The sequence below is a fragment of the Podarcis liolepis genome (assembly GCF_965112155.1).
Source record: "Podarcis liolepis genome assembly, chromosome: 2".
NCBI classification, from domain to species: Eukaryota; Metazoa; Chordata; class Lepidosauria; order Squamata; family Lacertidae; genus Podarcis; species Podarcis liolepis.
The window spans coordinates 118,401,049-118,425,649 of NC_139555.1; the positions used below are offsets into that span (position 1 = coordinate 118,401,049).

General features: G+C 49.0%; 1 protein-coding gene across 4 annotated transcripts; it reads right to left on the reverse strand.

The window, feature by feature from the left end:
- Positions 1 to 994: 994 nt before the first annotated feature.
- Positions 995 to 20,874, reverse strand: LOC310701298 (uncharacterized protein). 4 transcript variants are annotated; one of them, XM_083491989.1, is made up of 5 exons: positions 20,632 to 20,874; positions 14,934 to 15,876; positions 9,224 to 9,359; positions 5,563 to 6,321; positions 995 to 2,670 (listed from the first exon to the last, which is right to left on the reverse strand). In XM_083491989.1, the coding sequence occupies exons 2-5, from the start codon at positions 15,699 to 15,701 to the stop codon at positions 2,282 to 2,284; spliced, it is 2,052 nt and encodes a 683-aa protein (XP_083348115.1). In that variant the 5' UTR covers positions 15,702 to 15,876; positions 20,632 to 20,874; the 3' UTR covers positions 995 to 2,281. The 4 variants fall into 4 exon arrangements, with proteins under 4 accessions (XP_083348115.1, XP_083348112.1, XP_083348114.1 ...); XM_083491986.1 differs by lacking the exon at positions 20,632 to 20,874 and adding an exon at positions 19,820 to 20,276; XM_083491988.1 differs by lacking the exon at positions 20,632 to 20,874 and adding an exon at positions 19,398 to 19,790.
- Between the last annotated feature and the right edge of the window lie 3,727 nt (positions 20,875 to 24,601).

A 24,601-nucleotide genomic window follows, 5' to 3' on the forward strand; every position in this document is an offset into this window, starting at 1 on the left:
CACCACAGCAGTACCTATTTATCTGCTTGCACTGGTGTGCTTTCGGACTGCTAGGTTGGCAGGAGCTGAGACCAAGCAACGGGAGCTCACCCCGTCGCAGGGATTCAAACCGCCGACCTTCTGATCGGCAAGCCCAAGAGGCTCTGTGGTTTAGACCACAGCGCACTGGTGCTCACTGCATGCTCCTTTGTGCTGATCCTCTTCCCTCATTGACAGAGAACTGGAATGTGTGCTTTTATTTAAAATGCACCTCTGGGTTATTTGTGGGGCATAGGAATTTGTTCATTTTTTTTTTCCAAAATATAGTTGGCCCTCCACAAGGTCTGAGGGACAGTGGACAGTTCCCCTGCTGAAAGAGTTTGCTGACCCCTGATCTAGTCCAACCCGCTGCAATTCAGCTGTCCCATGCGGGGATTGAACTTGCAACCTTGTGTTCTCTCGCAGCTCTGCTTGGAGATGCTGGGCTGAACATGGAAGCTTCAGAGGGCCAAACAGATGCTCTACCCCAAGGGAGCGCCATTAGCGCTTTCCCAGGGTGAGCTCACCTTCGGTTGCTAAAAGTCCTCACGGTTGACCACAAAGGGGCTTCAGGAACATGACTTGAGATGGTAGTACTGGTGGCCAACTTGTCTTGTTTCCCCCTTTCCCCCAGTAGAGCGCGTGAGACCGTTGCATGCGAGATCCTGGGTTCGAATCCCCGCTTGGCCGCAGCGAAGCTCACCGACGACTGACTTCTGGCCTAACCTGACCTCACAGGGTTGTCATGAGGATAATATTGGGGAGAGAGTCATGTATGCCACCTTGAGAATCTTAAGGGATGCAACCGGAATAAATGGAACAAAAAAATAATGGGATCGGTAAATAATGGGGGATTGATGGCAATAATAAACAAATAAATAAAAATCCCTCCCTCTAGCTGCTGTTCACCCCATGAGAAATCAGATAAGCCCCCCCTTAAAACTAAACTAAAACAACAACAAAAAACACGGTGGGATTGCGGATCTTTATTATTTCTTTATTGCATTTGAGTCCAACATTTTCCTCCAAGGAGCTCCAGGCGACACACATGGTTCTCCCCTTGTTATTTTACTCCCCACAACAACCCTGTGAGGTAGGATAGGCTAAGAGGAAGTGACTGGCCCAAGGTCACCCCTTGAGCTTTGTGGCTGGGCAGGGATTTGAACGCAGGTCTCCCGGTTCCTAGTCCGACACTCTAACCGCTACACCACACTGGCTCTTCTCACTGTTAGACCCCAAGTGCTTGGAAGCATTGTAGATATCAGTTATCTTGTGCAAAATTTGATGAAATGCAAAGCTCTGCAGTAACTGTAGGTCATATGTGAGGAACCGCTGGTCCTCCAGATGTTGCTGGACTACGACTCCCATCAGCCATACCCACTGGCAATGCTTGCTGGGGCTCATGGGAGTTGTAGTTCAGCAGGAACCAAAAGGTTCCCCACGCCTGCTGTAGTTTGAAGCAGCCCATCCACCTCCCTGCTAAACTCCTTCTGGCTTCCTTTCCAGCAATTAAGACTCGTGGGCAGTGGCAGCAGAGTAGGCCAAGTTGAAATGAGAAGTCTTTTGGGTCGGTTGCCACACTGATGGGGCTTGAACTTGTTTTTATACGTGGGGAAGTTAATCTGCAGAAAAAGGGGAAATTTCCACCTCATAAGGGGAGAACAAGTCTGCTTGACCCCTAAAGAAAGGCCGCTTACCAGGGATGTTGTAGCAGCTGACATGACAAGCTTGGAAGTCAATCTCTACTCCCGTTTTTCTACGTAAGGGACACAGAGAACGGAAGGGCCGTCAAGTCCAGTATCCTGTCCTCACAGTGGCTAACCAGATGCCTGTGGGAAGCCCAAAAACAGGACCCAAGCCCAAATGAACTGTCCCCACCTGAGCCTTCCAAGAACTGGCATTCAGAAGCATTCAGCTGTGGAGGTAGCCAAGCTGGCTAGTAGCCATCGAGAGATCTCTCCTCCTCCACGAATTTGCCTAATCCTCTTTGAAAGCCATCTGAGTTGGTGGCCATCACTGCCTCCAGTGGCAGGGAGTCCCACAGTTTAATCGTGCGCTGAGAGATTAAACCTCACACGGAGTGAGGCCCTTGATCACCCCCTAAGGAAACTCTTGGTGTTTTTGGTCGTTGGGCGGGATGCGACAGCCCTGGGAATCTAAGTCTGGGAGAGAGGAGGGCTTACGACGACCTAAGACTGCCCTTCCTCTTCCACACCCCGAAGGACACGCAACCAGCCGCGAGCCGTCTACCGAAAGTCGAAATTTATTGTGAGAAATAAGTGCTAATGATCTGCTCCCGGACATCCACCCCGCGGGGGTCTTGCTCCACCAGGCTGTCGGTTTCCAGGTAGGGAGGCACGGGGACCTCCGTGTCCACCCCTTGTCCGCCATTGATAATGGGCAACTGGCGCCGGAGGGCCATGTTGTGTAGCATGGCGCACACCACAAAGACCTTGGCCACCTTCTCCGGGCGAAGCATGAGCCGCCCGCCGGTGGAGTGGAGGCAGCGGAAGCGCATCTTGAGCTGCCCAAAGGCCCGCTCCACCACCATCCGCGTCGTCTCGTGCGTGGCGTTGTAGCGGGCCACGGGCTCCGGGCCGTCGTCGGGGTGCGGTGTCATGAGGAAAGGGCGCAAGGGGTAGCCGCTGTCGCCTGCGGAGGAGAGGAGGGAACAGCGTGAGCATGAACGGCACAGGAAGAAGAAGAAGAGTTTGGATTTGATATCCCGCCTTACCACTCCCCTTCAGGAGTCTCAAAGCGGCTAACATTCTCCTTTCCCTTCCTCCCCCACAACAAACACTCTGTGAGGTGAGTGGGGCTGGGAGACTTCAAGGAAGTGTGACTGGCCCAAGGTCGCCCAGCAGCTGCATGTGGAGGAGCAGGGAAGCAAACCTGGTTCCCCAGATTACGAGTCTACCGCTCTTAACCACTACACTACACTGGCTCTCAACTTGAACAAAATATTTCCCGTCCCCACACTTCCTCCCTGCTCCCCTGAGGGCACGTTCCTCTGCCACACACAACCGGGCACAGGCCTCCGCCTCTTACACACCCTCGCCCATGATGATGATGATGATGATGATGATTATTTACTTATACCCCGCCCATCTGGCTGGGTTTCCCCAGCCACTCTGGGCGGTTTCCAACAAAATATTAAAATACAACAGTCTGTTAAACATTAAAAGCTTCCCTAAACAGGACTGCCTTCAGATGTCTTATAAAAGTCTAGTACAGTGGTACCTCGGGTTAAGAACTTAATTCGTTCTGGAGGTCCATTCTTAACCTGAAACTGTTCTTAACCTGAGGTACCACTTTAGCTAATGGGGCCTCCAGCTGCTGCTGCGCCGCTGGAGCACAATTTCTGTTCTCATCCTGAAGCAAAGTTCTTAACCCGAGGTACTATTTCTGGGTTAGTGGAGTCTGTAACCTGAAGCGTCTGTAACCTGAGGTACCACTGTAGTTGTTTTTCTCTTTGACATCTGGTGGGAGAGCATTCCACAGGGTGGGTGCCACCACCGAGAAGGCCCTCTGCCTGGTTCCCTGTAACTTGGCTTCTCGTAGTGAGGGAACCACCAGAAGGCCCTTGGCACTGAATCTCAGTGTCCGGGCTGAATGATGGGGGTGGAGACACTCCTTCAGGTATACAGGACCGAGGCCGTTTAGGACTTTCAAGGTCAGCACCAACACTTTGAATTGTGCTCAGAAACGTACTGGGAGCCAATGTAGATCTTTCAAGACCAGTGTTATGTGGTCTCGGCAGCCGCTCCCAGTCACCAATCCAGCTGCCGCATTCTGGATCAGTTGCAGTTTCCAGGTCACCTTCAAAGGTAACCCCACGATGGGGGTGGAGACGCTCCTTCAGGTATACTGGGCTACCAACACTTTGAATTGTGCTCGGAAACATACCAACCGCTCCCCCACTTCCTCCTCGCCTCGCCAACTGCCCTTTCTGCCTGCCTCTCCCGGCTGCCCAGCTCAGAGATGTGCAGAAATGGCGGCAAAAGCTGTGTAGCAAGTCGGAAAAAGAGGGTGGCACCCGGCTGGAGGGGAAGGTGCTGTCCAAGCCAGGGAAGGGAGCAGATGAGGAATCATGGCGGCAATTTTCAGAAAATATCGGGGGAGCTCAAAGGATGGATGAACCTATTTTTGTAGACCATGACAGCAACAAGAGTGCTTTATTCGCAAAATAATAATAATAGCGAAATCAGGAGATACCTACTCAAGAGGAGTGGCTGTAAAAACTGGCGGAAAATGCCGAATTGGCAAATTTAACAATGAAAATTAGAGACAGAGAAGAGGCAGACTATCAGGAGGAGTGGAAACCTTTCTTGAGTATTTAAAGAATTATTGGAAATATGTAAAGAAAAGAAAGAAAGAGGCAGGTAGGATTTGAATGGAGAACAGCAGTTGAATATCTGCTGGGAGCCCAGCGTGGCAAAGATAAGGTAAACAATAATTATATTATGCAGCAAACTTAGAAACTATAGGGGGAACCATGGAGGGGGGGGAGGGGAAGTTGAATGTGAAATGGGTGTGTATTTGGAAAGTATGTATTATTTTGTAAACTTTTGAAATTCAGAGATGAAATTTTAATTAAACCATATATATCGGGGGCGCTTGGCCTGGCTGTGTGGGGAGGCGGCTGGCCAATAGAGGAAGGGAGGGAGGAAGACATCAACTTGCAGAAAATATTGGGGGAACTCGCCCCACTAAATACTTTACTGTGGGGTCCGAAAGGATCAGGGCCCCATATATTTGCTGCCTATGCACATTTTTTGTGGGTGTCTTAGGCAAAACTTTAAAAATGCAGTATAAACACCGACAATTGGGAAACAATGGCCTGCAAGTGCTCCAATTGGAGAAGAGCCTTTACCCAAGGTGTCATGGGCTTTGAAGATGCTGAAACTCAGGATGAAAGAGAGAAACGTGCTAAGAGGAAGGCAGGCTTGGCAAGCACTCACTAGGATCAACTCCCACCCAGAAAACTTTGTCCCCACTGTGGAAGAACGTGTGGATCCAGAATTGGCCTCCACAGTCACTTACGGACTCACTGTTAAGACCGTGTTCATGGAACACCAGGGGTGGCCAACTCCCGAGAGAATGCGATCTACTTTCAAATTTAAAATCTGGCAGTGATCTATCCCCGTTTTTTAGGGGTTCAGGTCAAAGTTATCGAGCTTTTTTGGAGGGGTTAGGGACTTTTTTGCAGCTCTTCTGAGGGAGGGAGGAACAGAAGCAGCCACTAACCTTACGATCGCTGGCCAGATAACAGCCTCCGCTTCTAAACTCCACCTTCCCTTCTGTAACAATGGAGGCCGGCGCAGGGAGAGGGGGTGGAAGGTGGCCAGCGATCGACCGAAAACCTTGCAGGGATCGTCCAGTAGATCGTGATCGACGTGTTAGACATCCCTGATGTAAGACAATCTTACTCGGCTACGAGGGATTGCCAAAGAAGAGGACAGCACCACAGACATCCAGTGTGGGGACAGACATACATGGTTCGTTCACCTCAGAACGGGCCTCCCCAAACACTCAAATACTCACCCAAGAGCCAACCCTTCCCTTCGGGCCACGACTCCAGGAGCCTCTGCAGCTGGGAGAGCTGGAATATCCGAGCGTCATGGACGCTGCCGGGGAATTTTGCCAGCACGTGGGTGAAGCACCCTGAGGCGTCGCATGTGGCCTGCACGTTGAGGCTGTGGAAGTTGTGGCAGTTGCGGTAGAGCGCCGGCATGTCGGCCGGCGCGATGATGGGGACGTGGGTGCAGTCCACGATCCCGATGACGTTGGGGAAGCCGGCGATGTCGAAGAAGGCTTCCCGCGTGCGGCGCAGTTCCGAGTCGGTGGTGGGGAAGGTGATGTGCTCGTGGACGTGGCGGAGCATGGCCTCCAGGAAGGCGTCGAGGCAGCGGCTGACCGACGACTGCGACACGCGCAGGTTGTCGCCCGTCATCCGCTGGAAGGACCCGGTGCCCAGCACTTGCAGTGCGATCAGCACCTTCTGCAAGGTGGGGATGTGCCTGCGGCTGGCCGAGGCGCCGTCCAGGTAAGGAGCCAGAAGGGTGCAGAGGTCCTGGATGGCCTGGCGGTCCAGGCGGAAGCGGGTCAAGCACTCCTCGTCGGACACCTGCAGCTCGTGGGTGCGCATCCGGATGAGGCGGGTCCTGCGGGGCGGCCGCCGGCTGTGGATCTCAAGGTTGGCGGCATAGACAAGGTCCAATAGGCCCTCGTCGTCGGAGCTGCCCTCCTCTGGGTATAGGGGGAGGGGGCCGCCTGCCCGGGGCGCCACTTGCCCAAGGTTGCCTGCGGGCAAAGAGGGGGAGAGAGAGAGAGATCCTGATCACACCAGGGACCAGATTAGGAACTTTTCTATACAGTGGTACCTCGGGTTAAGTACTTAATTCATTCTGGAGGTCTGTTCTTAACCTGAAACTGTTCTGAACCTGAAGCACCACTTTAGCTAATGGAGCCTCCTGCTGCCGCCGCAGCACGATTTCTGTTCTTATCCTGAAGCAAAGTTCTTAACCTGAAGCACTATTTCTGGGTTAGCGGAGTCTGTAACCTGAAGCGTCTGTAACCTGAAGCGTATGTAACCTGAGGTACCACTGTATGTATATTGTATCACTCTGTCTCTCGAAAAAGAAACGTAAGAGAAAAATGGCCGAGAGAAACATGGCGAAAACAGGGTATTTATTGGGACAGTGTGGCTTTTGCAGCTGCTGTTAAAGTTGCAAAACAATGAAGCACGGAACGGAGAAATGGAGGATTTCTGAAACAACAATGCAATATTAGCTCCACCCAAGGCATGAAGGAGAACAGCAACAACTGGGAAAAGATAGGCAACATTTTACAAGGACAGGAAGAAACACCATGGACAAAATAATTGCCACACACAGGAAGAACAAGGATATAGATCATGGGTAGGCAAACTAAGGCCCGGGGGCCGAATCCTGCCTAATCGCCTTCTAAATCCGGCCTGCAGACGGTCCGGGAATCAGTGTGTTTTTACATGAGTAGAATGTGTGTTTTTATTTAAAATGCATCTCTGGGTTATTTGTGGGGCATAGGAATCAATCAATTTTCCCCCTTCCAAAATACAGCCCGGCCCCCCACAAGGTCTGAGGGACAGTAGACCGGCCCCCCGCTGAAAAAGTTTGCTGACCCCTGATATAGATTGAGTTCCTCAATTGTAGTTCTATTTAATGTGTCAACAGGAATAGAAGTTACTAACATTGCAGTTGTTGTATAAGGGATTATTATTTTGACTGGGATGTAACTGACATTATTAAGATTCTGAAACGCAGCATTAAATAAAACAATCAAACTGTCAATTTTAGCACGTGGGGGGCCACCTAAATAATGTAATTTGGCATCTGAATGATTGGTATTTTTAATTGCATTATAATTTAGCATTGTTATAATGAGGCTATGACTGGATTATTGTAACTGAAAACTAATAAAAAGAAACATTAGAAAACTTTGGGTGGTAAAATCAGAGTTGGAAGTGACCCTGAGGATCATCTTGTCCAGCGAAATGAACGAACGTGACCAAGTCCAAGCATTTCAAAGGTCTGCTCCCCTCCGTAACACTTAGCTGAACACCACCCTCTGTCTTCAAGGGCCACGGCATTTGAAAAACCTGAACTGTTCAGCTGAGTTGGTCATCACTATTTGCTGGTAACGTTCTTCCACAATTCCACCCTCTCTTGCTCCCAGCCTAAAGGTAAAGGGACTCCTGACCATTAGGTCCAGTCGTGGCCGACACTGGGGTTGCACTCATCTCGCTTTACTGGCCGAGGGAGCCTGCGTACAGCTTCTGGGTCATGTGGCCAGCATGACTAAGCCGCTTCTGGCAAACCAGAGCAGCGCACAGAAATGCCGTTTACCTTCCCGCCAGAGTGGTACCTATTTATCTACTTGCTCTTTTGACGTGCTTTCAAACTGCTAGGTTGGCAAGAGCTGGGACCGAGCAACGGGAGCTCACCCTGTCGTGGGGATTTGAACCACCGACCTTCTGATCGGCAAGTCCTAGGCTCTGTGGTTTAACCCACAGCGCCACCTGCGTCCCGCTCCCAGCCTACTTGATCTCAAAACAACAGACACCATCTCAGCTTCCCTAAATGGATCAGTCCTCAGGAGATCCCTCTAGACATTGCTGGACTCCAATACCCATCAGCCCCAGCCAGCATGGCCAGGAATGATAGGAACTGTAGTACAATAATCTATGGAGGGCACTCCTAGCTAATCCTGGCAGTGGTTCTCTGGGGTTTGGGGCATTTCCCCATCACCTGATACCCTGAGATTTGTTTTTTAAAAATACGAAATGGCCAGGAGTGATGGCGAGATTTTGTGCAGCATTTTAGGCAGGCATAGGGGGAACTTTGCTCCTCCAGATGTTGTTGAACGACGGCACTCACCCTTCCTGGCGCTTGCTGAGGGTGATGGGGATAGCAGTTCAGCAACATCTGGAGGGTCAAATGCCCTCCCACTCTCTCTTTCAGGCAAATCCCAAGGGATAGCTCAGTCGGTAGAGCAGAAGACAACTCTTAATCTCAGGGTTGTGGGTTCGAGCCCCACGTTGGACAAAAGATTCCTGCATTGCAGGGGGTTGGATTAGATGACCCTCAGGTCCCTTCCACGATTCTCAATTGAGCAGCCAGCCCATTTTGATGGAACGGTGGCAATCTGATAAAAGCATTACAGAGGTTGCCAGCCCAATGTTGTTTTGCACCGGCCCATCAAGCCTGACTGGCAACCTCTCAGGAAGGAACAGATTGTTCCCAGTTTATTGCCTGTATCAAGCTGGAACTTTATTTAGCAGCTTGATACAGGCAATAAACATGTTCAGCCACCACGTTCTGCTCTAGGGTCTCTGCTGAGAACTAGCCATTGTTCTTAAGCTCCTTAGAATCCCTTTATTCGCGTCTCAAGTGAAGGACTGGGATGTCACCAAAATGTGGAAGGGGCTGCAGATCCTTTGGAGGGTAACATCTTGAGAAAAGCTGGAGAAATGTTATCTATCAGGAGAACTTTTGCAATAAGCTCCGAAGCTCCCCAGTGGGGCGAATGTTTGGGGCAGAGAGGGCAGCCCTGGATGCCAGGCACTCTGAATTTCGTTTGGGGGGGGGGAATGAGCCTACGAACCCAAAACAGGTGCGATGACTCAGTAAGCAAAGAAGATCACCACGCCAAATGAACTTCTTACCCAAATTGCTGCCCTCTTCCTCATCGGCCTCTTGCTTTGCTTCCCTGAAAAGAGGCTTTGGCGCGGAGTCGGAGGGGGTTTGCTCTGGTTCCGGCTCTGGAGAATCTGCGTTGTCCATTTCGAAGAGACCCAACACCTGAAAAGAGCAGCAAAGATCTTGATCAGGTCCAAAATTGTAGGGCTCAGAAAGGCAGGGTAATACGCAAGGGCCAAACGCCACAAAGTTATGCTCTGTATTACCGTATTTTTCACCCTATAGGACGCACTTTTTCCCCTCCAAAAATGAAGGGGAAATGTGTGTGCGTCCTATGGGGCGAATGCAGGCTTTCGCTGAAGCCTGGAGAGCGAGAGCGGTCGGTGCGCACCGACCCCTCTCGCTCTCCAGGCTTCGCGGACCTCTCCGCAAGCAGCGGGAGCCAGCGCTGGGCTCCCACGGCTTGCAGAGAGCTGCCTGTTTGGGGGCTGGGGTCGGGGGAAGCTCGGGCCGCCCCAGCCCCGCGCCTGGGGGGGAAATAATTTTTTGCCCTTTATTTCCCCCCCAAAAAACTAGATGCGTCTTATGGGACGGTGCGTCCTATAGGGCGAAAAATACAGTAGTTAGCACTTGTAAAAGGCAGCTTGCAGCGAACAGTGTCAGAACTGGTTCATGTAACTGGTTCCTTTAAAACAAAGCATGCAAGTCCTTCGGGTTGTCACAGCAACCCTGTGATGTAGAATAAGTGGGGAGGTGGTCACTGGGTGAATGGGGATTTAATACCTGGGTTTCCCTGGAGCTGGTCCAGCACCCTAGTGCTGTTCCACATTGGCTCAGTTACGACTGTTACCAGGGAAAGGGTGGGGGGAATATTAGTGCAGCTGCAGAGGGAAAACTGCAGGGTAAGTTCATGTATCCAAAAAAACCACCAGTGTAAATAAGTTTTGATGGATGTGAAAATGGAACACTGAATGGTTTAGTTTATGTAAAATATGCAGGGATCTATGGCATGCAATGGGACGCGGGTGGCGCTGTGGGTTAAACCACAGAGCCTAGGACTTGCCGATCAGAAGGTTGGCGGTTTGAATCCCCGTGACGGGGTGAGCTCCCATTGCTCGGTCCCTGCTCCTGCCAACCTAGCAGTTCAAAAGCACATCAAAGTGCAAGTAGATAAATAGGTTCCGCTCCGGCGGGAAGGTAAACGGTGTTTCTGTGTGCTGCTCTGGTTCGCCAGAAGTGGCTTAGTCATGCTGGTCACATGACCCAGAAGCTGTACGCCGGCTCCCTCGGCCAATAAAGTGAGATGAGCGTCGCAACACCAGAGTCGGTCCCCACTGGACCTAACGGTCAGGGGTACCTTTACCTTATGGCATGCAAACTGAACCATGGAAAGAGAAGAAGGGAAGTCATGGATATTTTAAGGTTGTTTAAATGAATATTCTAAAATGTAAAATAGAAAAACTTAATAAAAACTATACAAAAAACCAAAACGAAACCAGAGAGAGATAGGATGGGTGGTCACAGAGAAAGTGAGAGAAAAATGGGATGTCCAAAGAAACACAGAAATGAGATGAGATGTCACGGGGGGGGGGGGGAGTGAGAGAGACAGTAAAGCGTCAGGAGCCAGCCAGTAGTAAATCACGCCGTGCAAGTTGGAGTTAACTCTTTATTAGCAAAAACAGGAGTGTCAAGCCTAATGAGCACAGCAACTCATCTCCAGCAGGTGTTGCCCCATGAAGCAGTTGTTGAGATTGAAGGTCCCTGCCTCCCCTCGTCTCCAGGGTTTTCCCCAAGCAATCTGAGACTACGCCTGCGTGAAGCTCACTTCTCACTCTGCCCTTTTCATGCCTCTCCTGGTTCTGGGAATCAGAGGGGAGCTTCTGGCAGCAGGAGGGGGGAGACACCTGTGCCTCTTCACCAGCCTGACCCATCTCTGCCTCTTGGCCTTCCTCCTCTCCTGCTTCAGCTTCTGCCTGATTCTGGACTTCTCTCTGCCACAGACTCTCTCCGCTCACTAAGCCCTGTTCCGACACTTCCTCTTCCCAGTCTTCTCCCTCTGACCACTCACTGTTGCTCCGCCACTACACCCCGGGCTCTGAGCCGTCTTCCCTTGGGGGCTCCCCAGCTGATTCTTCCCATCATTCTTCTGTCTCCAACCCATCGGTGACAGACATAGAGAGAGGGTTGAGGTGTCGCATTGTTGTACAACCAGGCAAAGCACCATTTTGGCTCTGTCGCTTGAGGTCACATCAACGAACATTTATCTTAATACAGCCAGACCAGGTCTGGACACCTCCCAAGGACTCAAATCAATAATGGTGTCGTGTCTAGAGTGCATATGCATGGGTTTACCCTCAAAGTGCCTTGCAAGCTTATCACAGCAGGTCTCTGATTAAGTCTTCCTAGCAGAAAGATGCTAAAAATGTTCTTGTTTCTTGTTTAGAGAACTGGGCAAAAACAAACAAGATGAATTTTAACAGGGAGAAATGCAAAGTATTGCACTTGGGGGGAAAAAAATGAGAGGCACAAATACAAGATGGGGGACACCTGGCTTGAGAGCAGTACATGTGAAAAGGATCTAGGAGTCTTGGTTGACCACAAACTTGACATGAGCCAACAGTGTGACGCGGCAGCTAAAAAAGCCAATGCAATTCTGGGCTGCATCAATAGGAGTATAGCATCTAGATCAAGGGAAGTAGTAGTGCCACTGTATTCTGCTCTGGTCAGACCTCACCTGGAGTACTGTGTCCAGTTCTGGGCACCACAGTTCAAGAAGGACACTGAAAAACTGGAACGTGTCCAGAGGAGGGCAACCAAAATGGTCAAAGGCCTGGAAACGATGCCTTATGAGGAACGGCTAAGGGAGCTGGGCATGTTTAGCCTGGAGAAGAGGAGGTTAAGGGGTGATATGATAGCCATGTTCAAATATATAAAAGGATGTCACACAGAGGAGGGAGAAAGGTTGTTTTCTGCTGCTCCAGAGAAGCGGACACGGAGCAATGGATCCAAGCTACAAGAAAGAAGATTCCACCTAAACATTAGGAAGAACTTCCTGACAGTAAGAGCTGTTCGACAGTGGAATTTGCTGCCAAGGAGTGTGGTGGAGTCTCCTACTTTGGAGGTCTTTAAGCAGAGGCTTGACAACCATATGTCAGGAGTGCTCTGATGGTGTTTCTTGCTTGGCAGGGGGTTGGACTCGATGGCCCTTGTGGTCTCTTCCAACTCTATGATTCTATGAGCGTTTTGTATTATTAGTTTATTTGACCACTGAATGGTTTGTTTGTAACGCACTGAACGCTGCATACTGTTTTGTGCAATTCCATTGTTCACCGCTTAGGGATACTTCTTTCTGAGCGAGAGGTATACAAATTTAATAAATCTGGACTAGGCCATCTAATTCCCTCCGCCAAAGCCCCCCTGCTCAGTGCGGGATGCAGTCCCAGCAGACTTTGCGTACGCCTGGGTTTAGGCTTTCGTAAACAGACACATTCTTAGCAGCATATAGGGAAATTCTAAAAATGCAAGGAATTTTCGAGTGGAAAGCAGCCTTGGAGATAGCCTAACCCAGCCCCTCTTCAGGGCAGGGCTTTTGCAATTACAGTAGGGGCAGGGAAACCCTTTTCAGCCAGAGGGATGCAGTGCCCTCTTGCCACATGGCAGTGGGTTTTTCACACAGGGGAAAAACTGGGCAGGGCAACCAATGGAAATGTGACGCACTGGCTCTCTTACGGCTGCTTTGTGATACCCATCCTGCATTTGTAAGAAATCAATCTGTTAGTGTGGCAGCACCTACACTGCGGAACTCCCTGCCTCTTGACAACAGGCAGGTGCCTTTGCTGCAAAGCGTAATGCTGGTGGTCAGCGAAAGAGGTTCAAAGACTCTCTCAAGGCAAATCTAAAGAAATGTAGTATAAATACTGACAACTGGGAAACACTGGCTTGCGAGCGCTCCAGTTGGAGAACAGCCTTTACCAAAGGTGTCGCGGGCTTTGAAGACGCTCAAACTCAGGACGCAAGGGAGAAACATGCTAAGAGGCTTGGCAAACTCTCGCCATGATCAACTCCCGCACAGAACCCTATGTCCCCACTGTGGAAGGATGTGTGGATCCAGAATTGGCCTCCAGTGTCACTTACAGACTCACTGTTCAAACCATGTTCATGGAAGACAATCTTACTCGGCTACGAGTGATAGCCAAGGAAGACCTGCTGGAAATGTTTTTGTTTAAACAAGCCTACCCAGATGCTCAGACAGCTGGCGTGAGTTTTAACCTGTTTTTAGTTTATTATTATTATTATTATTATTATTATTATTATTATTATTATTATTATTATTAATATACTGCCCTATACCCGCAGATCTCAAGGTGGTTCACAGGACAAATTCAGAATATAAAACCGCAAAGTACACAATCATAACACCCCCTAACACATTTTAAAAGACTATTGTTAGACTTAAATTACTATTGTTAATTGTGCTTACCAAAATATCTATCATTTTTTCTATCATTTCTATCATGATAGAAAAAATTTCTATCTTACCAAAATATCTATCATTTCGTTTGTGGTTCACTGTCAAGCGGTGTATAAATTTTATGAAATAAAGGAAGTAAATAAATAAATTGCGCGTGTTTCTTTTTTTAACGCCCCCCCCGCAATAGGCTGGTTTCTACACACCCACACCCCTCTCTCTATCCTCCATCCTGGCAGAAACGCTCAAGGATGCTACACAGCATGAGCAATGAGGTTGTGGCCTGGGCAGGTGGAGTGTGGAGGAGGCAGGTGAAGAAGGGCCTCAGAGGATGACCGCAGAATCCGGGACAGTTTATATGGGGAGAAGCGGTCCTTCAGGTATTGCTTTCCTGACCCGTTTAAGGCGTTATGGGTCAAAAGCAGCACTTTCAATTGGGACCAGAAGCTAATTGGTAGCCAGTAGAGAAAAGGTAGGGACGTGGGTGGCGCTGTGGGTAAAACCTCAGCGCCTAGGGCTTGCTGATTGCATGGCCCACCTAGCAGTTCGAAAGCACCCCTAAATGCAAGTAGATAAATAGGTACCGCTTTATAGCGGGAAGGTAAACGGCGTTTCCGTGTGCTGCACTGGTGCTGGCTCGCCAGAGCAGCTTCGTCACACTGGCCACGTGACCCGGAAGTGTCTCTGGACAGCGTTGGCCCCCGGCCTCTTAAGTGAGATGGGCGCACAACCCTAGAGTCGGACACGACTGGCCCGTACGGGCAGGGGTACCTTTACCTTTAGAGAAAAGGTAAAGGTAAAGGACCCCTGGATGGTTAAGTCCAGTCAAAGGAGACTCTGGAGTTGCGGTGCTCATCTCGCTTTCAGGCCGAGGGAGCCCGTGTTTGTCCACAGACAGCTTTCCGAGTCATGTGGCCAGCATGATTAAACTGCTTCGGGTGCGACAGATCACTGTGACGGAAGCCAGAGCGCACAGAAACACCGATTACCTTCCCGCTGGAGTGGTACCTATTTATCTACTTGCACTTTTGGAGTGCTTTCGAACTGCTAGGTTGGCAGGAGTAGGGACCGAGCAATGGGAGCTCACCCCGTCATAGGGATTCGAACTGCCGACCTTCTGATCGGCAAGCCCAAGAGGCTCAGTGGTTTAGACCACAGCGCCACCCGCTCTTCCAGCCAGGATCGGTATTCTCCCCCAAATGTTTGCTGCTCCCAAAACGCACATTCACGCATGCGCACAGATGCCGATCAGGATGAATCTGTCTCACCTGCTGCTCCCTTCTCTCCGCCTCCCTCTGCATCTGTAGGAAATCCTCGGCCAAAGCAGCCGCCTGGGAGCACGTCTCCGGTTCGTGTTCCCTCACCCAGCTCTGGAGGTCTGGCGGCAGGATGGCCAGGAACTGCTCCAGGATCAGCAGCTCCAGGATCTGCTCCTTGGTGTGTCTCTCTGGCTTCAGCCACCGGTGGCAGAGGTACCAGAGCTGGCTGCACACCTCGCGGGGGCCCTCGGCCTCCTGGTAGCGGAACTGGCGGAAGCGCTGGCGCTTCATCTCCATGCTGGCCGAGTCATCGCCCAACACCTCCTCCTTCACTTTCACCACCCCGGACTCGCCAATCTCCCCGGAGTCCAGGCTGTTGTGGGCCTCGGGGCCTTCCCCGGCCAGGCCCTGCTGGTGGCGGGACGCCCGTCCGCTCCTGGGCCACGGGCGGGCTGCTGCCGGCCCCTCCAGGGAGGACGGAAAGGCTCGCCTGTCTTCCCACTCCGCTGGCCGGGACGCTGGTGGGTTTCTCCACCCCGAGCGCGGGGAGCGAGTGGCGTTGAGGAGGGCCTTCTGATGAGCCGTCCGGCCCCTGGGCAGCCTCTCCTCTTTGTCTCGGGGGCCGCGGGAGGCCTCTCCTTTCCCCCGCCAGCCTTCCTCTGGCTCGGGGTTCTCGTGTTCGTCCTCCTCAACCTCCATCTTCTTCCGCCGCCGGGCCACCTGCTCCAGCTCACCCTGCAAATGGAGGCTCGAAGTCGCGCCCCGCTTGGCGGCCATTTTGAGACAGCCTAACCGCCGGCCTTCTCCGAAAACGCGAAGGGTTTCTCTGGGAGAGGAATGCGTCCGGCCTCCGCCTTCTGACTTACACCTGTGGAAAAACTGGCTGCTGCGATAGGGTCGTCTTTGCCTCAGAAGCAAACGGAGATCAATGTCTGATGGCAGGGCCTTCTACCTGAAGAGCAAGGAAGAAAAACAGAAATTAACAGAGAAAAATTCTCCTCAGCTACAAACAGCCAAGGGATCCCCCAACCTATTGTAGGTGGCATCAACAGAAGTATTTTACACCTTCATTTACAGAGACCAAATTAGCTTTATTTTGATACCAAAATATGCCCAGTTGGTTGAAAAATAAGCAAAACAGGTGTTTTTTTCTAAACTGATGCATAAATTAAAAAAAAAAATCTCCTGAGCCCAATCTTGGACCAAAAAAATCTTTAAACATTAATTTGAGGTTATCTACACAGAATATTTTTTTTTTTGAAGAAAATCTGATTTGTGAGAGCACATGGCACCAGGTGATTTGGCGTGGAATGACCCAGTGTCCTGATCAAGGGAAATCATATTCCTGTTGCATTTGATCTTGGTCAGAGCGCACCTGGAGTCCTGTGTCCTGTTCTGGACAGCAGAATTTAAGAAAGATATTGACAAGCTGGAAGATGTGCAGAGGAAGACAAGCAAGGTGATCAAGGGTCTGGGAACCAAGCCCTATAAGGAACGGATGAGGGAATTTAGCCTAGAAAAGTGGAGAGTGAGAGGAGATATGACAGCCATCTTCAAATACCGAAAGGCCTGTCACATGGAAGAGGGAACAAGCTTGTTTTATTCTGCTCCACAGGGTGGGACTCCGAATCAATGGATTCAAGTTACAGGAAAGGAGATTTTGACTAAACATCAGGAAGAACTTTCTGACAGTAAGGACTGTTCAACCGCAGAAGTTTCTAGAAGAAAAGGACTGCGTGGAACGGACGATGTATTTAAGCAGAGGCTGGACGGATGTCTGCTAAAATGGCAGTCGGGGCAGGAGGAATTTCTCTTTCATTTTAGGCACAGTTGCCTGGGATCTCCTGCTAAAACAATGAGGGGGGGAAACCTCCCATTTAGCAGCGCCTTAAGTTAGGATTGCCATACGTCTGGAATTTCTCGGACATAGCCGGGATTTGGCCTTCGGAAACAGTGTCCGGGCAGAAAATCGCTGGAATGTCCGGGGAAATCCGGATGTATGTCAACACATGTCAGAAGCGTAGATTTTGGCGAATTTCCTTAAAAGCAGCTCAACAACTTTTGTGTTTGGATTTTCACTTTTTGAAATATGGCAACCCTACTTAAATGGTGCTTGGAATCCCAATTTTGGGACTACAAAGCTCCTCGCACATGACATCATTGTGACTGACTTAGATCACCTTGGGAAAACCTACTTGTGGTCCTGTACCTTTCAAAATATTGCAGGGCAGTGCCCAGAAATCAGGATTATTATTTTTTTGCTATCCGTCTTGTAGTGTGGAATTTTATTTACTTATTTCATAAAACTTATGAGCAGCTTGGTTTTACGAGGGGAAAAAACACCTCAAAGCATGACGAGTATAAAGTAGAGAGAGATCAAGGAATGCTGTTTTCATCGCCATACCAAAAGCAGAAACCATGAATGGCTTCAGATGTCTTGCAAAGACTTCTATTTTTACCCCGGCTTTCCTTGGCCAATAGGATCAGACCCTGTTTAATGTGTTTGAATCTTCTGAATTTCTGCTTTATTTCACATTCTGCATTTTTATTTCACTGTTTTACTGGGTTTAGGTTGCATGCTTAGTTGAATATTTTAACAATATACTGTTTTGACTGTTAAGTCTGTGTACACTTAAACAATATTTTTTAAATATTATATACCCAAGCGATCACTATGCTCGGCTGATGAGAGCCTCTGGCAGATAGTAGCACCCAATCAAGAGGTCCATTCCGCACCTTTCAGTATGGTGGTACCTGCTCTTTGAAATGCCCTCCCTTTTAATGTGACAGTCTTTTTGGAGCCTACTGAAGACTTCCCTCTTCCAACAAGCCAAAATGGAGGTATTTCCCAGGCTCGATCCACACTCTTCATTTAAAGCACTATCATTCCACTTTATAATAATAATAAAAAATAATGAATTTTCTTTATACCCTGCCCTCCCTGGCCAGAGCCTGGCTCAGGGCAGCTAACACTGGTAAAATTACAGTAAAAACATAATAGGGGAAAAAAACACAATTTAAAATACAGGTTAAAATGCAATTTTAGATGCAGCCTCATTTTAAAAGTAGCCCATAGATCAAAACCGTAAACAGTCATAGCTTCCCCCAAAGAATCCTGGGAACTGTAGTTTCTTAGGGGTGCTGACAGTTGCTAGATCTTTATTCCTCTCCTAAAACCACCACAATACAAGACAGTATTTGCGGGAAGGGAGGTCGATCTCAGGGCCAGAGGCCCAATGTGGCCCTCTAGACCGCTCTACCTGGCCCTTGAGTCGCTCCCGAGGCCACACTCCCTCCGCAGGCATGCCTCAAACCCTCTGCGAGTCTTTTCGCCTGGCTAGAATGCATTCATGAACTCCAATACTTCTTGGTTGTGGGAACTTAAAGTTTACTGCACAAATGTAAAATTTACATTCATCGCTCTGCCCACATTTCCTGCTGGCCCTATCCATGACTGGCTTGTGGCCCCCGGGAGGTCACCCAGAATGGAATGCGGCCCTTAGCTTGAAAAAGGCTCCCTGCCCCCTGGATTATAGTTTAAATCTGACCACAAACAGAAGGGCTCTGAATGCAACAGAGGTTCTAACTGCCAGAGAGGACATTTTTTGCCAGTTTCCAGTGAGAACAGGAAAATGGACTAGATGGGCCTTTGGCTATTAGGATGTTTTAACTCATTTATTTGCAAGTTGGGAGAGAGGCCAACATAGCAACACATTAAAATTAGGTTGGTTACCAATAGATTCATTATATTATCACTGATTAATCCGTCTATTTCCCCCTTAAACCAACATTCATTTGCATTTGACTTAAAATAGCTTTGATGGGGGTGGGGGAAGCATTTTCTCTGAGATCTCACGCATCTATGGCTATTTCTAACATTTTAGTGCAAGAATTTTTCTACTGTGTCCCATCTCGAAATCCAAACAATGTGATGAGTGGGGATGTGAAATGTTTTAAGAAATAACAGCACAATGAAAAGAGTTAACAAACTGAGAAAACTGGCAATGTACAAAATAAATAACAGCACAATGAAAAGAGTTAATGAACTGAGAAAACTTTTTAAAAAGTTATGTAGCAGACTAAAATGGACTATCGCAGAAGTCTCATTGAAAAGGCGCTTGTATTCATCCTTGTACCCACTTTCCTGGGAGTAAGCCTATTGAGATCAGTGGGACTTGCTCTGTAGCTTCTGATAGGACGGCAGCCCATTCATCAGGGAGAGATGGGCTAACCCAAAATCTTAACCCCCTGAAACATGCTAGTTTTACCGGCTCTTTTCTTCTTCTTCAGGCAGCAAAAGAGCATTTTTAAAAAAATACCTTGCACAGGACGTTTACAAAAATAAAATAACAACAAGCCCTTTATGGGGGCTGCACTGAGTGCCGAGGGAAACCAAATGAGGTCTGGATCAGAATTTAGATGTCTCTTAACTTGTACACAGACACACACTAAAAAAAAAAGCTATTTTCTAACCTTGCACACACACTAAAAAGGTGCCATCGTTTCTTCCAGAGGCTGCAGAGCCTTAAAAGAGGAAGAAGAAGCGATCGGCGTCTCTCTGCCCATCTATATTTCGTGGGGGAGGAAGGGAGCGGGATTATAGGGTCGAGGGATCCTCTCTCTTTCTTTCCGCCTTGTCCTTGGATCTGGGATCAGCTGCAGCTTCTGCCATTGTCCTAGCAGAGAGGCCATGCTTGGAGGGAGAGAGAGAGAGGGATCAACCCGCACAAAACCCGGCAGGGGGGTGGGGTGGGCGAGAGGGAGGCTCGGGATCCCTCCCCCCTCCTTCCCTCTCTCCTACTTTTATTTGATCAGGAGGTTTTCGGGGAGGGGTTCAACTTTCCCTTTTTTCTTTTTTTGCAAAGCTCGCTGGGCTGACGCTGCTTTTTACCCACCGTGCATGTTCCCGAGTGCATTTCTTTCCCGGAGGATCTGCGGTTTCCTATTGCAACGGAACAATTATTGTTGTTATTTTTCATGCAAACTCTTCTTTAAATAAAAAAAATAAAAAATCCAGCCTCCCTTTCTGTATGTGTGCGCCTTTCTCTCCTCCCATCAGAAAAGGGCCTCGGGTATTAAGGGGCTCTTCTAAGCTCAAGTTTCTCGTCCTCTCTGGGACGCTCAGCCCTCTATCGGTTTAACCCGTCCAGCACCTCCTCGTAAGAAAAGGCCAAAAAAGGGGGAAGAAAATAAATTGCAATCGCCAAGGAACCGGATGGGTTGAACGACTGTTTGCAAGCCTTTGATTTGTATTTATTTTTCCCCGCCCACGCAAGGATTAAATCTCCAAATGCGTTCGGGTGGCGCGCGCGGATTCTCCTGGATGCGCATTTGCTGCGATTCGTTGCTTTAAAAAGCGGTTTGCAAAAAGAAGAAGGGGAAAAAAGGAAAGAAAGAAAAGGATGGGAAGCCAAGAGAGGGTTAAACGGCAGTGGGTAGGGCAGAAATGTTTTTTTAAAAAAAAATAAAAGCAGAAGAAAAGATCTAGTAGGCGGAAGGAGAAGGTTTTAAGGGAGGGATTTAAAAGCCAGACAATGCCTCTCATTGGAAAACAAAGTCGATTCAGTAGAGCTTTCCAAGAAATAAATAAAGGCGCCGCGCTCCCCCTCCAGACCAGGAGAGTTCATCGGAGGGGAGGAAAAAGAAACACACGGAAGAATAAAATTTAAGAAATCGCACACACATTTTGCAACCTGACCCCAGTTACCTGCTTCCAGCGGTTTTTTTGGTGTGTGTTTTTTTGCTTTCCCACCTGAGAACAAAAGAATGATGTGGCTGTTCAGGAGCCCGGCCATAGGAGGAAAAGGAACTGCACTTCTTTAGGGGTCAGGATTGCAAAGGGGGAGGAGGAGGAGAGGGGGAGAGGAGAAGAAGGAGAAGAAGAAAAGCTTCATTCCGGGTAGGAAGGCTGGCTGGCACGCCGCCATCCTGCGGGAGGAGCTGCACCTTTCGAACTGCTGCCTGGCAGGGGAGGAGAGAGAGGCGGGTTGCACCAGGAAGCGTCTCAGAGCCTGCAGAAGTTGGGGTGGCTGTGAATGGAGAAGCTAAGAGGAGCCTGGCAGCCGGATCGGGCCAAAGGGTAACTGGATCAGGCCCACTTAAGTGCAGAAGCTAAAAGCCAGAGCCAAGCACAGCATTGCTCTCCATGCTTGGGATTCCCAGCCACTTGATACATGCTCTCCAACATTTCTCCAATGAAAATAGGGACGTCCTTTCAATAATAATGATAACAATAACAGGAATGATGATGGTGATGTTATTTATTGCCCCAGCCACTCCAACCGGCTTCCAACCTATATAGAAACATAATAAAACATAAACATTAAAAAAAAGCTTTCCTATACAGGGCCACCTTCAGATTTCTCTCTCTCTCTCTCTCAATTTTTATTAAATTTTCTGTTTTACATTTTAGAATATTCATTTAAAATATCAATGACTTGATAAAGTGGTACCTCAGGTTATGTGGCCAGCATGACTAAGCTGCTTCTGGCGAACCAGAGCAGCGCACGGAAAAATCATTTACCTTCCCGCCGGAGCGGTAGCAACAGGAGCTTACCCCATCACAGGGATTCGAACCGCCGACCTTCTGATCGGCAAGTCCTAGGCTCTGTGGTTTAACCCACAGTGCCACCCGCGTCTCTATATACAGTGGTACCTCGGGTTAAGTACTTAATTCGTTCTGTAGGTCTGTTCTTAACCTGAAACTGTTCTTAACCTGAAGACCACTTTAGCTAATGGGGCCTCCTGCTGCTGCCGTGCCGCTGCAGCACGATTTCTGTTCTCATCCTGAAGCAAAGTTCTTAACCCAAGGTACTATTTCTGGGTTAGCGGAGTCTGTAACCTGAAGCGTCTGTAACCTGAGGTACCACTGTTCATGGCTGTCTTTAAAAAAAACCTGTGCAAACACAGAGGTCTAAAATTGTTCACCGCTTCATCCTACACCTGTCCTAGTTACCAATCTAGTTTCCAATCATAATTCAAAATACGGTAGTGTTGCTACCGACCTTGTAAGCCTAAAATGGCTTAGGCCAGCCTTCTTCAAGCTGGTGACTTCCAGATGTTTTTGTCAGGCTCTTGTCACCAAAACACCACAGCAGCAGCCCTTACTCGGGAGGAAGTAAGAGAAATGGCTTCCTCGGTTTTCGAGCATCTCAGAAGCCTAACGTTTTGGAAGCCAAACACTGAAAACCCGGAAGTAATTGCTTCCGTTTTCAAACGCGCCTCGGAAGTCAAACGGCTTCCGCTGCATGTTTTTCCATTCTTTCAATGGATTTTGCCAACCACCCATTGCTCCTGGGTTTTCAAACATTTCAGAAGTCGAACAGTCTTTCAGAACAGATTACGTTCAAAAACCGAGGTTCCACTGTATATAATATATGAATGACACAGTGGTATACAGATTTTTTGAAATAAATAAATAATAGCTAACACAGTGCCCTCTTTTAGATGTATTTTATTTATTAGTACATATCCCGTATATGAATATATGAATGACACAGTGGTATACAGATTTTTTGAAATAAATAAATAATAGCTAACACAGTGCCCTCTTTTAGATGTATTTTATTTATTAGTACATATCCCGTCCTTCCTCCCAGAGTTGCTCAGGGAGGCAAACACTTCTGTAATAAAACAGAAAATAAAAAAACATATTTAAAACTGGTTTTTTTAATTACCGTATTTTTCGCCCCATAAGACGCACTTTTTCCTCTCCAAAAATGAAGAGGAAATCGGGGTGCGTCTTATGGGGCGAATGCCTGCAAGCCTCGCGCGCCTGGCAGGAGGTCCCACCGGGTGCACGAGGCTTGGGGCGGCAGCCTGTCGCCCGAAGCACGGGGAGCCCTCGGGAGGGCTCCCCCTGCTTCGGGCGAGTGTCTGCAAGCCTCGCGCACCAGGCAGGAGGGCCCACCGGGTGCGCGAGGCTTGGGGCGGCAGCGGACTGCTTGCGCGCACCTAGAAGCTTGGGGCGCGCTGAGCTCAGCACGCCCCAAGCTCCTGGTATAGCGCAGCGATCCGCTAGCCCTGGGAGAGCCCCGCGGCTCTCCCAAGGCTAGCGGACTGCTTGCCGGCACGCATAAGCTTGGGGCGCGCTGACCTCAGCTTGCCCCAAGCTTCTGGATTAGCGCAGGGGTCCGCTAGCCCTGGGAGAGGCGCCCGGCTCTCCCACGCTAGCGGAGACCTTGCCGGCACGCAGAAGCTTGGGGCGCGCTGAGCTCCGCACGCCCCAAGCTCCTGGTGTAGCGCAGCGCACCTGGGGGGGAAATAATTTTTTTTTCCTTTATTTCCCCCCAAAAATCTAGGTGCGTCTTATGGGCCGGTGCGTCTTATGGGGCGAAAAATACGGTAAAAAAAAATTAAAAACGAAACATCTAAAAACAAATTCAAAGCTCCAGCTCCACCGTACCATTAAAGCAGCATCACACTGTTTAGTCATGCTTTCTCCAAGAGGAATCCTGGGAACTGTGGTTTGCTGAAGGTGCTGAGAGTTGTTCGGAGTCCCCTTATTCCCCCCACAGTGCTACAGTTCCCAGGGTGAGGGGAGAGACTCCATCAGGCAAGGCCTGCTTCCACCTGTCTTGCTCCCCCCTCCAGTCTCTGCTTCTCATTTTGTATTGTATTATGTTGTGTACGGCCTAGGACCCTCGTACCTACAGGACCGCCTCTCCCGGTATGCCCCACGGAGAGCCTCAAGGTCCATATATAGCAACACCCTAGAGGTCCCGGGCCCTAAGGAAGTCAGATTAGCCTCAACCAGAGCAGGGCCTTCTTAGCACTGGCTCCGGCTTGGTGGAACGCTCTGCCTCATGAGACCAGGGCCCTGCAGGATCTGATTTCTTTCCGCAGGGCCTGTAAGACAGAGTTGCTCCGCCTGGCCTTTGGCTTGGAGCCAATTTGATTCCCTCCCTCTCTTTCTTTTTTCCTTTCCTTCTCCTCCTGCGATGAGGCTACATTTTAATATTTTAATGTTGTATTTTAATCTTGTTTTTAAGTTGTATTCATTCAACTTGTTTTTATTATTGCTTGTTAGCCGCCCTGAGCCCGGCCTTGGCTGGGGAGGCCGGGGTATAAATAAAAATTATTATTATTATTATTAATATTAATATTATTATTACTGTGGCTTGCTGTTGTTTTATTGACTGGAGTTTAGAAATTACTTATTGTAACTGTTAAGAGTGGATTTCTGTTTAATCTTGAAATGCTGGTATTTAATATTATTCTGTATTATTTTAATGAATGTTGAATGTTATTTTATTTGCATATTGTATCCTGTTTTATGCATATTGTCTTATTTATATGACGTTACCCGCTGTGAGCCTGGCTTTGGCCAGAGAGGGCGGGATACGAATAAAATTTAGAAAAAGAAAAAAAAGGGTGGTTTAACGCTCAGTCCCTCTTCCCAGGGAAACTCTGTGGCTGCTGGATGAGATGGACCACTGGCCTGATCCTGGTTCTCCTCTTATGGACACAGCCTGAGCCTCACCTGGGCTCATTTCTGACACAATGGTTTATGCAGCCTTTTAAAGTCAGGGTTCAGTTACCCATAACTTTTCCTTTGTGAAGCTCAAACCTTGAATGGAGCTGGCCAGAGCAAATGCCAATACAGTGGTGCCCCGCAAGACGAATGCCTCGCAAGACGGAAAACTCGCTAGACAAAAGAGTTTTCCGTTTTGGAGGTG

Excerpts from the sequence above, each read along its gene's own strand:
- LOC310701298 (XM_083491989.1), bottom strand. The coding sequence starts at position 15,701 with ATGGCCGCCAAGCGGGGCGCGACTTCGAGCCTCCATTTGCAGGGTGAG. Across the intron at positions 9,360-14,933 it reads CGGAGAGAAGGGAGCAGCAG|GTGTTGGGTCTCTTCGAAAT; the intron begins GTGAGACAGATT and ends TGCTCTTTTCAG. Across the intron at positions 2,671-5,562 it reads AGGGAAGGGTTGGCTCTTGG|GCGACAGCGGCTACCCCTTG; the intron begins GTGAGTATTTGA and ends TCTCCTCCGCAG.